This window comes from Rana temporaria, chromosome 11, assembly GCF_905171775.1.
Source record: "Rana temporaria chromosome 11, aRanTem1.1, whole genome shotgun sequence".
Taxonomy (NCBI): domain Eukaryota; kingdom Metazoa; phylum Chordata; class Amphibia; order Anura; family Ranidae; genus Rana; species Rana temporaria.
Genome location: NC_053499.1, coordinates 42,341,984 through 42,356,874, shown reverse-complemented (window position 1 = coordinate 42,356,874; position 14,891 = coordinate 42,341,984). Strand labels below are relative to the sequence as shown.

The 14,891-nt window shown below is 41.2% G+C and overlaps 1 protein-coding gene across 3 annotated transcripts in view; it reads right to left on the bottom strand.

Annotated features, from left to right (window-relative positions):
- SYT7 (synaptotagmin 7) overlaps positions 1-14,891 on the bottom strand; it is a 552,734-nt gene that overhangs the window by 163,777 nt on the left and 374,066 nt on the right. Inside the window, exons 4-5 of one of the 3 annotated variants that reach the window (XM_040328431.1) lie at positions 2,408-2,539; positions 1,603-1,821 (exon numbers count right to left, since the gene is read on the bottom strand). The exons of 1 other annotated variant lie outside the window; for it this stretch is intronic. In XM_040328431.1, coding sequence (XP_040184365.1) covers positions 1,603-1,821; positions 2,408-2,539 — 351 coding nt within the window. The remainder of the gene's footprint in view (positions 1-1,602; positions 1,822-2,407; positions 2,540-14,891) is intronic. One more of the 3 variants, XM_040328433.1, reaches the window with a different exon arrangement.

Below are 14,891 nucleotides of genomic sequence, written 5' to 3'. Positions count from 1 at the left end.
AAATAGTTGGGTGAGGAGTACTGGGCATGAAGAGAAAAATCTTGGATTACTTTATTGTTGTATAACATAGGCCCAGATTCTGAAAGGGCTTACGACGGCGCAACGCCATGTGCGCCGTCGTAAGTCCTAATCTGGGCCGTCCTATCTATGCGACTGATTCTTAGAATCAGTTACGCATATATAACCATTAGATCCGACAGGCGTAGAAATCTTAAGGACGGCGCATGCGCAGTACGTTCGGCGCGGGAACGCGCCTAATTTAAATGATTCACGCCCCCTACCCGGATCATTTGAATTAGGCGGGCTTGCGGTAGGGGATTTACGCTACGCCGCCGCAACTTTACAGGCAAGTGCTTTGTGAATCAAGCACTTGCCTGTAAAACTTGTGGCGGCGTAACGTAAATGAGATATGTTACGCCGCCGTAGTTTTACTCCATTCTACAAGAATCTGGGCCATAAAATATAGCAAGCAAGTTTTTGGGGAGTTGGGTTCCACCTTTTTCAAGGATTTGGTAGTGTTAGATCTGCTGGTTATGAGCACTGCAGTCTGTGTGCTAATATATTAGGCACATCAGACACTCCGTAACACTGGTACAATTTAAGAATACAGGGAGTTGATTTACTAAAGGAAAATACACTGTGCATTTTTCAAAGTGCAGTTGCACTCTACAAGAGCGGTTACTCCAGAGCTTATTAAATGAGCACTCCATAGTGCCTGCGACCAACAGATTTAACATTACCAAGTTCTGAAGAAGGGGAAGCCCCAATAGGTGGACACATTATAGTTATGTTTTAGGTCATACACTAATAAAATAATTTATTTTCAACTGGCTGAAGTTTCCAAGACTTTCTTTTCATGCGTAGCGCACCTCACCCACCTCCACAATCTTGTGACCTGTCACCGATGGGTCAACTACACCCTTACTTCCTGTGGGCTCACTGGGATAAGAAATGAGTAGTATAAAATTAGTCAGGACCTCTTTGAGATTATTGCTATCTGTGTCCCCATGGGGAGATTATAAGATTTGGCCAGAGTTTTACCTTAAATGAAATGAACTTTAATAAAGAACAATGCACTTTATTTGTTAACAAAATAATAACAATAAAAGTGATTTTGCCTGGAGCCTTTTTTGTTTCACCAAGGAACAGAAAAATGATTAAGAGCAGATGTAAAACAATTCCAGTGTATAGAAAATGATTTGTTACAGGAAGGTCCAGATTCCAGCAAGCTTTTTACTTAAATCATTGGCAGAATAGAGCAGAAAACCACAGAAGACCTTGATGCATTTCACACATCAGTACTTATTCATAAGGCCTTATAAATAAGCACTAATGTGCAAAATGCATAAAGGCACTCTGTAGTTTACATCTCTCTTCTGCAAAAGATTTGAATAAAAAGCCTGCTGGTATCTGGGTCTGGCTGTAAACAATTGTTTTCCATACATTTGGAGTGGCATTGAAGTTGGGCAAATTGAAGTCTGTGGCCAAAGCCTAGATAAGGTGTAACTGTTTTTTTCTTAAAGCTTAGTTAAAGCTGAATAGCTAAAGAGTTATTTTTCAATGGCTGTCATGTACTCATATTTAAAGGTATAAGATACTCACTTGGTTCGACTGAGATTTCCGGACACCAAGTGGCTCTGAACTGTGTGCCATCGGCCTCTCCCTGGTTTGCCAAGGCCTGGTTCACTGTGATGGCTTTGGGAAGACGTGCTTATCTTCATGCTTTCCCCGCGAAACTGCTTGTCTCCCAGTCGGCCATCTTTGTCCAGTAACCCAGAAGTTCCACATGCAGCTGACTTACTACCAGACAACACTGTGCCACTGTAATGTGCCCATGTGCAAAGAAAGGACAAGCAAATGTGAAGACGCAAACACACAGTGGGGTGGAGAACCACACACAAAGACACCAGAAAGAAAGAGAAAAAGAGAAAGAGGTCAGCACTGCAAATCAAAAGACAACAAGTATAAAATAACCCAAAGCATCTCTTGTTAGAAGAGGGAGGAAGACGGCAGCCCGGGAATGATGACGGTAAAAAGTTCCACATCTCAAGAAACAACATAGGGTTAACATGGAGAAAATCTGTCAGGAAAGGCACCAGACAGCTAGCCAGCCACAGGAAGAAAGAGGCGTGTTAGTGAATCAGACCACACAGTGCGGATGTAGAGCACACGCTGTTATAACGGGCAACCCTTCCTGGCCTTAAAATGGAGAGGGAGGAAAGGCTGGGGGAAACTAGAAATAGAGGCGTGTCCGTTAGTGGAAGCTAGGAGGGGTTGCTCGTCTCCATGGCTTATCCGCCCATGGGGGTGAAGTGGAGCGAGGGTTAGAGGAGCAGGTGGGAGGAGGCGTGTGAGAGGAGTTGGGAAGTTGTACATACTCACTACAAACGACCATAGAAAGACTCACTTGAGGGCCAGCCTTGGGTCACCATAGGGGGCGTAAGGTGAAATGTTTAAGATAAACTCCTTTGGAGGGTAAGAGCTCCATTTCTGGTGGGCTGTGCTCTCATTGTTATTCCAAAAGTCTTTGTCTAGATCACTAGATCGGCAGAAAAAGAGAAAAAACAAAAAAAGAAATACTAAAAAAAGCCTGAATCCCTGGGATGGAGCGAACGAGGAGGAAGGGCGTTAATGTCACATAGTGGCCTGCAAGTGTAGGGAAAAACATTGAGGAGAAAGGCGATTGTTTGTTAATTAACCGATCCAGGTTCTCTGGAGGAGAGGAGGGAGGCAAGAGTTTATTATAGTAAGGTTGAGTTGGCAGCACACAGATCCAGAGAGCTGAAAGAGAGGGGGGGAAAAGAAAGCATTGATTATGTCACAGAGAAGTGTCACCTCTTCCCACTCCTTTTGGTTTTCCCGTTTCACTTTTCATGAACCCAAATTAATTACCCTCTATATGTGCCACAGTCACGGCACTCAAAAGCTGATGAGAGGTGTTTTGAATTAAGAGGGTTTGGGTACTAATAAGAATATTTACGCCAACATTGGAGGGCCTTATGTATGCCAGAGTCTCCTCTCCTCTTTATAAATAAGAAGCCTGAGTCAGGTACACTGAAAATAAATGATGGCCAAGAGCTGACCTTTTTGCTCATTGTTAAGTCCTCGCTCAGCCTAACTAATCAATGGATTTGCTTATGCTCTAGAAACAGATTGTGTTTTAATTATGGCTGGTCAGGAAAATTATTTCTAAGGCGGCTAGTGATTCGCCCTATGTTGCGCATCAAATTGCCTGTTTAAATACAGCGCTAAATCCTGTAATCTCAGGGATTTTTGTAAGAAATCCCCTAACCCAGTGGGCTTAACAGAAAAGACGAGTGTTACGCTGTGATTTTAACCCGCAGAGACTAATGTGTTACAAGATGATTTGGGTGTGATAGTATCAAACTCTGCCTGGCTGCATTTGTCCTTCTTTTTAATTTTCCTCTTTATTGTGGCTCCTCTGTGATTACTTGTTTGTGGTTAGCTACATTCAGTTCATTGATGAGGAAACAATGATGTCTTTGTTATTTATACAACAGGCACGCGATTAATCAAGTTTGAGAAAAGCAGGAACAGGCGCCAAGAGATAACACGCTATCGGAGAAATATTTACTGTCTCCCGGCTTTGTGACGTCCAGGTACACACTGAAGCTTATTAGCTGAGGCGTGGTCAGTTTTAATTTGGGGACGTGTCTTTCCTGCTGCCAGATCATACATTGTTTTTTGATTATGCCGTGAACATGGTTTATTATTTTACAGTGATCAAATGACAGCCTTTGGTATGATTCACGTGCACCATATGGTTGGAACAATTGTACAAAGAAATATTTGCCGTTTTAATCTTTCGCATGGGATACATTTAGTGGCAAAGTATAGCAGCATCTGCTTCATCATATTGGACAAAAGATAGCGGTAGTTTGGGGAATTTTCACAACTGTCAAATTGTCAGAGAGAGGTCTTTAAACCATACTATGTGTAATTGGTGTACGGAATGCTGGACTAGTGTCTGTATTAATACAGTTTACAAATAATAGCTCTTCCACAATTGTTTGAGTGTTTTATATGGCCAGAACAAATTTCTCATGGCAATGAAAAGGATCGGCTTAGTGAAAGTGAGTATAGATCGCACAAACATACCAATTGATGGGTGGGGTTTGGCAAATTTGGAACACAGATTAAAGATGATAGACGTTGCATTGTTCAAAGCTGTTTATCCAAAATGTAATCTGATGTCAAAAGCAAATAACTGTTGCGTTTGACCCTTAGGCACACTAACAAAGTCCAATATCTCTGTGGTGTATGGTGGGAATATCTAACCTAGAGTGCAGTGATCACAGGAGAAGCAAAATGTGAAATAACTGACATTGGGGTATAAAGGGTTGCCTAGTTTATGGTAACAATTTTACAAATAACTATTTGCAGGTTTAAACTCTTGCATGGGGTGCATTCATTGGCAAAGTATAGAAGCATCTGCTTCATACTGTTGAACAAAAAAATATGATATAGTATAATATAGTGTAGCCTGTTGTATACATGTCTGATAAGTTTTGCTTTTGTTTGTACATTAAATTTAGTATTTACTGTATACATATGCCAACATAAATTGTGAATTTGTTTTTAAGTCAGATATTTAATGTATTTCGCATACTTTGTTCAAATTTTTTTTAACTATGTTCTAGCATGTCGTATATCATATAAAGCAGCTACGACTAAGGCTATTGCCGAAACGCGTCAACATCTTTGTTTTATTGTCACTCTGATAAACGGCACTTCAAGGATTACAGTTTTGCTGGCTCTTCTTACTACTGTTATATCATATAAAACACGGTGCTACTGCCAAGGTAACAGTCAACTCTAAGCTTACATATGCCCATGCTAGGTGCAAATGCTGTTTCACTTTGGTTGACTGTAAGCTGCAGCAGTTGCTTGGCTAAAGGTGCCTAATAGCTAAAGCCTCATACACACAACCAGTTTTCCCGTCGGGAAAACTGCCATGACAGCTTTTGGCCCAGAAAACTGGCTGTGTGTATGCTCCATGGCAGTTTTACCGAGAATCGCGGCGGGCAAAATTAGAACATGTTTCCTTTTTAACCCGGCAGTTTTCCTATTGGGAAAGCCTGCAGGGGAGCATACACACTGCCGGTGCATTGCCATGAAATGTGATTTGCCATGAAATGTGATGGGCCGCCTCCATCACATCCCATTGGCTCACTCATGTCATGTGACATATAGACACGTCATCAGTCTCAGCTAGGCTATCATAGGGAGAGGATCTCCTCTCTCTGTGATAGGTGAAGCTGCACGGAGCTGGTATATACTGTTAGGAAGGAGAAGCCAGTGTGATATGCACAGCTCTGTGAGGAGCAGCCTGTGTGCAGTGAGTGCTGAAGCTGCACGGAGCTGTAGTAGTAAATTTAGCTTACTCGCGCACCCAGGGAGGTCAGTCCCCGTGCAGCTCTTCAAAGGGCTAAGAGAGGAGAGGGGGCAGGCAGATGGGAGGCTGCTCCACTATACAGGCTGCCCATGGTGTGTGTGTGTGTGTGTGCTGCTGGCCACACAGCCTGAGAGCAGCCTATAGATGTGTGTGAGATCATTGTTTCTATACGTTGTTACACCAGCAATGCACACACTGCACACAGGCTGCTCCTCACAGAGCTGTGCATATCACACTGGCTTCTCCTTCCTAACAGTATATACCAGCTCCGTGCAGCTTCACCTATGATAGCCTAGCTGAGACTGATGACGTTTCTATATGTCACGTGACATGAGTGAGCCAATGGGATGTGATGGAGGCGGCCCATCACATTTCATGGCAAATCACATTTAATGGCAATGCACCGGGTTTCCCGGCCAAAGCTCTCATGGCAGTTTTCCTGCCAGGAAAACCGGCTGCGTGTAGGGGGAAAAAGCTGCCGAGCCGGTTCTCAGCTTTCCCCTCAGGTTTCCCGGCGGTAAAAAGTCAGCCGGGAAACTCGATCGTGTGTACGAGGCATAAGAGCTTATTCTGATTTTCAGCAGTTTGTAGTTAGGAATTGGAAGAAAAAAAGGTTGCTGGAAAATAATTTTTTGTGTGTTTGAGTCCAGTCTTTCTAAATATACTTAAAAAAGAATGTCTGTCCTGTAGTTCTGCTCTATGTTATATGCAATTATGCAATAACTTGTCATTTCTGACTTCCAATAAAATGCAGTCCTATTTTTCCTATTTACAAGTACTATGCTAGGGTCTCCTAAAATAAACAAAGTATTTCATACGTCTACTGAGTACAGAGTTCCAAGTAATATGTAAGTAAACAATTCCACAAGGACAAACGTATGTTTCCAAGTGTAAAAAGGCACATCCTTGCTCCAACTTCAAAAAAATGTATATTATATCAACTGATCTTTAGTCCTTCCATTCTATAGAAAGGAAATAATATGTTTGATGTGATCTGATGGCTTTGAAGTGTGTACGATTGCCACAGAGGCTACATACATTAGAAGAGGGAAGATGACCTCATTATTACAAGGCAATAAAACTTTGAGAGCTTCAAAAACAATAAAGAACAAAGAACTGATAATGGGAAAGAGAGGAATGCAATTGTTGATTTGATGGTGTGTAATAATATAAAAATAAAATGCTTGTCCGAAACAGTCTGTATTTCAAGTGGACTGAGTACATTTGTATAGATCTGTACAGTGCCTTGAAAAAGTATTCATACCCCTTGAAATGTTCCACATTTTGTCATGTTACAACCAAAACCGGAAATGTATTTTATTGGGATTTTATGTGATAGACCAACACAAAGTGGTACATAATTGTGAAGTGGAAGGAAAATGATAAATAGTTTTCAACTTTTTTTTACAAATAAATATGTGAAAATTGTGGCATACATTTTATTCAGCCCCCTTTACTCTGATACCCCTAACTAAAATCTAGTGTAACCAATTGCCTTCAGAAGTCACCTAATTAGAAAACAGAGTCCACCTGTGTGTAATTTAATCTCAATATAAATACAGCTGTTCTGTGAAGCCCTCAGATGTTTGTTAAAGAACCTAAGTGAACAAACGGCATCATGAAGGCCAAGGAAGACACCAGACAGGACAGGGAAGAAGTTGTGGAGAAGTTTTAAAGCAGGGTTATGTTATAAAAAAATATCCCAAGCTCTGGAAAGAGTATGGCACAACTGCAAATCTAACAAGACATGGCCGTCCACCTAAACTGACAGGCTGGGCAAGGAGAGCATTAATCAGAGAAGCAGCCAAGAGGCCCATGGTGACTCTGGAGGAGCAGCAAGGATCCACAGCTCGGGTGGGAGAATCTGTCCACAGGACAACTATTAGTCGTGCACTCCACAAATCTGGCCTTTATGGAAGAGTGGCAAGGAAGCCCTTGAAGAAAGCCATAAGAAGTCCCATTTGCAGTTTGCGAGAAGCCATGTGGGGGACACAGCAAATGGAAGAAGGTGCGCTGGTCAGATGAGACCAAAATTTAACCTAAAAGCAAAATGCTATGTGTGGCGGAAAACTAACACTGCAGATCACCCTCAACACACCATCCCCACTGTGCAACATGGTGCTGATAGCATCATGTTGTGGGGATGCTTTTCTTCAGCAGGGACAGGGAAGCTGGTCAATGGGAAGATTGATGGAGCCAAATACAGGGCAATCTTAGAAAAAAACCTGTTACGGTCTACAAAAGATTTGAGACTGAGACGGAGGTTTCCAGCAGGAAAACAACCCTAAACATACAGCCAGAGCTACAATGGAATGATTTAGATCAAAGCATATTCATGTGTTTGAATGGCCCAGTCAAAGTCCAGACCTAAATCCAATTGAGAATCTGTGGCAAGACTTGGAAATTGCTGTTCACAGACGCTCTCCGTCCATTCTGATAGAGCTTGAGCTATTTTGCAACAAAGAATGGGCCAAAATGTCACTGTCTAGATGTTCAAAGCTGGTAGAGACCTACCCAAAAAAGGCTTGCAGCTGTAATTGCAGAAAAAGGTGGTTCTTCAAAGTATTGACTCGGGGGCTGAATACAAATGCATGCCACACTTTTCATATATTTATTTGTAAAAAAATGTTGACAACCATTTATCATTTTCCTTCCACTTCACAATTATGTGCCACGTTTGTGTTGGTCTATCACATCAAATCCCAATAAAATAGATTAAAATTTTTGGTTGTAACATGACAAATTGTGGGAAATTTCAAGGGGTATGAATACTTTTTCAAGGCATATACACCAATCAGCGATAGTATTAGTTCTAAGGTATAGACTCATGCACACTCGGCATCTACAAAGTTCTTCTAAACACCTTCTTCTAAAAAAGGCAGTGTCAAAAACGCACCTAAAGCCGCAATTTTGCAAATATGTTTTTAAAGCGTAATTTATTTCATTGGGCAGAATATTAATTTAGTCTGGGCATTGAAATGAAATGCCAAGTGTTTTATGCACCCAGCACTTTAATGGCGTTTACACATAAGGTGTTTTCTCTGCATAAGAACTGCAGCTTCTGGATGCGCTGGCAGCAGGGTTTTTATTGTGTTTTGTTCTGCCTCTTAACGCCCCTGCCTCTAAACACATGTGAACCCCTATATGTGCATGGATACACAGGCTAACATTGAGACATTAAATAACCTGCAAGACGCCTCTAGAAGTGGCATTTAAAATGTCCAGTGTGCATAAGCCTAAAGTGAAAACCATTGATTATCTCATTACAAATATTTGACAACAGTTTTCTAGCTGTGGGAAAAGTTTACATGACTATCCAAATGGAGAAGAAATCTGCTGAATTGACATGGCCAACCATTTTTGCATGTATTTCAACAGCCTCTTTATAAATCCAAATGCCTCTGTTATATTACATCATAATCACTTAGATTGTCTCCAAGGCCAAAAGCAGCTATCCCTAGGAACGTGATTATGAATCAAGCTAGATTTTATGAACAAGGGTTCCAGCACATCTCTCTTGTGTCCTTGGGCCCCAGTTATTGTCTCACTTTTTGTGCCCATTGTTCATATGTCTATGGTAAGATTTAGAAATACTGTATATGTACTGTATATGGGACAATACAGTCAATATTGTGGTCAGTAAATATAAAAAATAGTTATGAGCTTAGCAATAGAAGTCCTTGTCTCCTATGCAGGGTACAATTGAAAGGAAAATGAAAACACCACAGTGCTTGCAATATTATATTTGGAAACATGAGGTTCAAAGCATCAAAGCTGGATCAGGCTGTGAAAACTCACTCATTACATTACATCAAAGTGCCAATTATGTATCCTATCATTATCTAGCAGGCAGCTATTGGGTCATCCATGGCTGTCCTGTTGACCTCTGCTTCACTAAAACACCCATTACTTATACAGTATACTATGATAAAATACGCACAATAACAATTATAGATCTAAATGGAACTGATCTGAAAAATGTAACTATAGTGTGTGAAGCTGTGTGAGCAAGGTGAAGTGTGTGTGTGTGTGTGTGTGTGTGTGTGTGGGGGGGGGGGGGCTGTTAAACACACAGAAGAATCCAAGTCAGGCAACCAAGTCATATTGTAGAAAGGTTCAACACAACGTATTCAGGCCTGGTAGACACACTGATCTGTAGCCTCTTACGAACTACGACAGCAATCTGAAGACTTGAAGATGCTGACAGAGTCTGCAACAAGGAGCAGAATGTGGCCTGGCCAGTCCACACCCAAAGGGAAGGCTTCCTGAGGAGAAGTAGACGTAGTCCCTGCACTGTCCCTACTCATCTGGGACCTTTTGCTACCTCTAAGCACTGTCCCTGCCAGACAAGGATCCTGTCCCTACACTAGCCACTCACATAAAGCATGCCAAACTCAGAAGCCACAGTCTTAAATTGCCTGACGCAAGAAGGTCACTGGCGTCACATGTATATATAGGGTTCGCCCTGGGACTTTGAGTGAGGTGAATATGGTTAGCCAAAAAACGGCTCTGTCCAGCTCTCCTAGAGTAACTGCCAATCTCCTGGAATCTCCTCCATGATCTTGAGACTGTGCTGGGAGACACGGCAAACCTTCCTGCAATGACATGTATTGATGTGCCATCCTGGAGGAGTTGGACTGCCTGTGCAACCTTTATAGGGTCCAAGTATCGCTTCATGCTACCAGTAGTGACACTGACCCTAGCCAAATGCAAAACTAGTGAAAAACAGTCAGAAAAGATGAGTAGGGAAAAAAAATGTCAGACACTCCACCTGAAAAAACATTCCTGTTTTGGAGGTCGTCTCATTGTTGCCCATCTAGTGCACCTGTTGTTTATTTCAATTAACAGCAAAGCAGCTGAAACTGATTAACAACCCCCTCTTTATACACCCCTCGCCCTCTGCTATTTAACTGACCAGATCAATATCCCAGGAGTTCTGATTCAAAATTGTTCCTTTAATTTTTTTGAGCAGTGTATATATATTACATTCAGTGCTCTCCATGCAAAACACAGACAACATTTGTTTATTACTCATCCAATTGACCTCTAACTTATGCGGGTGAAGGGACCTTGTCTACAATCTTTTTAATCTTTGTTCCCACAGTTTGTCAGCAGGCCATTACAGGAAAGTCTGTTGAATGTTGTCAGAAGGACCCTTGCTCTGATGAATCTACAGGTGTTACTCTATATCTGGCTTTAGAACTGATTATATAGGACCGGAAACCCACTTTATTCATGTCTGCCAGTTCTGTCAGGATCAGGCTTTCCAAGGCTTTGAAGTCAATTCAATGAGTTCAAATCAAACATAATTCTAATTCCACATAAAGATACCGGTATCTATGTCCCCCTTTGATCACCATGTCCAAGGCCCTGTTCATGAGCCGTGAGAGAATAAAATCTAGTTTTCTGTTTTTGATACACTGAAAATCTAATGCTGCAAACTCTGAGTGAAATTGGCGGTTTTACTTGCATAAGCCCATACGGTTTCTTCTGCCAATTGCATTAACAGAAAAGAAAGATAGGTATTTACAAAACTCTTTTATAGAATATCTGTGCAGTCCAGCTGACAGTATGACACACATATGCGGATATTTTCAAAGAAATAGGACACAGTGGTGTCTGCTATGCAATCTTTGTCTGACTGGTAAGAATAACTGGAACCTTGCAGTCCATGGAAACTCTTTTAACTAAAACGTCTATAAAAAAATATGCCCAAGTCCCCAGGATTCAATCAGTCTATTAATGTTCTGTGGTGAGTCTGACACTGACTGATCTCTTTTGCAGCTAATACAAGGATATTTTTTTTTGCATCAATCTGGTGTCTCTTCCCATGTGCAGAAATTCCATGTGTCCGAAATGTAACTCTTGATGTTGCAGGCCAAAAAGCACATTGCCTGTCAGTACCCATAAAACTTGATAAACACACGATCTACAATCCAACAGGAGAATGTGAATTGCTGATATACTACCTAGTGACTACGCTGTTACTCCAAACTGCTATCAACATGCTCAGAAGTTATGCTGATCATAAAACTTTGAACATATAAGTGAGCCTTTAAAACTAGGGCTTCCAAATAATAGCCCCATTTGTTGGGAAAGCTTTAAAATAATCATGTTAGGCTTTGACAAGATGTAGATGCACTCCTGTCCACGAAGCCGCTCCTACATTTGCTGGTTCATAGCTTGCAGAACTATCAAGAAATATGTCAGCATAAAGCTATAAACAAAGCTTATTTTTGAAAAATGCTGGCTTAGTAGTTTATATTGCTGCTTTGTATTTGTGGGGTCCTGCATTATACTGTATGTCCATTTGGACACTACAGAAAAACCTTGGATTGCGAGCATAATTTGTTCCAGAAACATGCTTGTAATCCAAAGCACTTGTATATCAATGCAAATTTCCCCATAAGAAATAATGGAAACTCAAATGATTCGTTCCACAGCAATTTATAAAGCCTTCAGTTTATAGTCCATAGAAAAAGATTATAGCAATGTGATCCACAAATGGAAGCCTCCGCAAGGGGATTAGAAGCAAAATCCATCAGGAGCTACAGAGTATAAGAGAAGAGAGGTGCCTCTAAGGCCGCGTACACACGGTCGTTCCAAACTGATGAGAATGGTCCGACGGGCCATTTCCATCGGTTCACCGCTGAAGTGGCCTGATGGTCTGATGTGCGTACACACCATCGTTCCAAAAAACAATCAAGTCAGAACGCGGTGACGTCAAACACACGACGTGCTGAATAAAACTAAGTTCAATGCTTCCAAGCATGCGTCGACTTGATTCTGAGCATGCGCGGGTTTTGAACCGATGCTTTCTGTACTAATCATCGGTTTGGACCAATCGGGCAGCGGTCCATCGGTTCGATTTTGAAGCATGTTTTAAAATTTTGGACCGAAGGAATACAGACCGATGGGCTATACACACGGTCGGTTTGGACCAATGAAACTGAACCTCAGTCCATTCTCATCGGTTTTGTCCGACCGTGTGTACGCGGCCTAAGTGTAGCAATATGGTTACATTTAATGAAGGTACAGCATTTAGCAACTTGCATGGTTGATGATTAAAAGAGGCACATCTAAGTATGCAGGCATCTGGGGTAAAGCTGTCCACATAGACCAACAGTCACACAGCCGGCTCTCAATGCTGTCAAGTCTGCAATCGTGACCGGGAAGACTACCCAGCAGTACAGTGATCTGAAAGTGAGGCGCACAGCATGAAAGGGATGACATCATTAGTGGTGAGGAGGATGGTCTATGTGGACAGTTTTCCACCCGGATGTCTGCATACTTAGATGTGCCTCCTTTATTCATCAATCATGTGAGTTGCTAAATGTTGTACCTTCATTAAATGTAACCGTATTTCTGCACTTAGAGGCACCTCTCTTCTCTTTTATACTCAGTTGTGACATGACGCTAATTGTATATCAAGACATCGATTTTATATCCAGACAAATTTTCTTCTAAAATGTTCTTCTAAAACGCTCTCAAACCAAGTTACTCTCAAACCAAGGTTTTACTGTATTTTCATGAAGTGTATGTATGTATTTCATATTCATGTGGCTTTTATATGAATGCTCCAGTTTCTTCCCACAGACCAACACCATACTGGTAGATCAATCGTTTTTGCTTAACCTGACTCTAGTATGCGTATGGGAATTTTGGGGACTTTAAGGCCTCGTATACACGACCGAGTTTCTCGGCAAAAACCAGCAAGAAACTTGCTGGCAGATATTTTTTTGCCGAGGAAACCGGTCGTGTGTACATTTTCGTCGAGGAAACTGTTGAGAAACTCGACGAGCCAAAAAGAGAGCATGTTCTCTATTTCCTTGACGGGAATGGAGAAAATTGGCTTGTTGAGTTCCTCGACAGCCTAACCAGGAACTAGATGAGCAAAACGATGTGTTTCGCCCGTCGAGTTCCTCGGTCGTGTGTACGAGGCTTAATACATACAATAGGATATATGCCCCCCCAAAGCAAAGGACTATGTGCATGGCTCTTTCTATTTGAAATATGATATCATAAAAACACTAAGATAAAAATAAATTGTATAAAAAGGTAACTGACAGCACAAGACAATAAAGTGCTCTACAGCTGGGGATCAATAAGCAAGCAAAAGTGCCAATGATTTCAGTTTCTGCATCACATCATATATATTCTGTATCAGTCATTTATTCTGTTTCTACTATCCATTAACAATGAACTGGTTATATTATTAGTACTGTACACATGTATGATAATACTGTGATTAAAGTAATTTTAGTATTCCATACCCCCTACCGAGCAAGTCACAATCAACAATGTTGTGCCATACCATTATCTTAAAAGGTCAATACTTCTCATTCCTATTTTCTACAGACTCTGGTTCACAAGTTGAACGATTCTTATGAGCCAGTAAGACCCTTGGTTTCTGTCTTCTATAGAGTTCTATTCAAACCTGCTGTTGGAAATAAAAGTGTCACATAATCTATAATGAGCAAATTGAGGGCCCTGCAGAGTCAACCCATCCTAAACTGAATGACAGCCAGGTTACAAGAAACAGATTACACACAATCTGCACATATGTGCCTGGTGTTCTATCTGAAGGAAAAACGGACATATAACAAAATGTCAAACTATTAAGAACAATCATCGTTAAAGTGTACGAAAAAATTCTATAAAATAAGAAAAGCATGAAAATTCTGGTTGTCAAAGACTACTACCCTGGCCATAAATACATAACATTACCTCTGTATCTATTACATTAGGACCCAAAATAAAGTCTAAGTAAATACAAAAAGCTTTTCTTTTCTTACATATAAACACAAAAAAGGATAGAGGAAACCTAGGAAGGTATGCACATAATTACCTTGAAATGCCAGTGTTAAGCGCCATAGAGAAACACAGCGATTCTCTCAGTGCCAGTGAGATGCTTTGCCTCTATGTAGCGGGTCCCCTTATAACTATACCCTCAGATGTGTGATGAGAGGCCCACAGACCACTCACAGGAAATTATTAGCCCCTAATCACCATGTTTAACTCCTCTTTGCAGCATTGTGTGGATGGCACTGGTAGAGTAGGATGCATGACTAAATTAGAGCACGCTTGTTAACTGTTGCTTGGCCAAATGTGTTCCATCAGCTGCAGATGTATGCTTATGTGTACTGCAGCTGGTTGGGATTCTCAAGAGCAATTAATATTGATATTAAACATTGCTGATCTGCTGTGTCTGAGGGCAGCCTTCTTCTCAAAATAACCATACGTAATTGTTCTAGTGGCAAAACAAGTGCATACAGGAGAATAAATAAAAAGGCTTGTGTCAGCAATAGCTCGCACTATCTCTGTAGTGATAATAAAAAGAATCATCTTGTAAACATTAACTCTCAGGCATCCAGCATCAAGTCGCTAACAGAAGCTGCAGTATAGTATAGTAGGCAGAAAGTCAGTTTACTAAGAAAATAACTTATAGTATAGCTAGAAAAGTATAAAAGCAGCA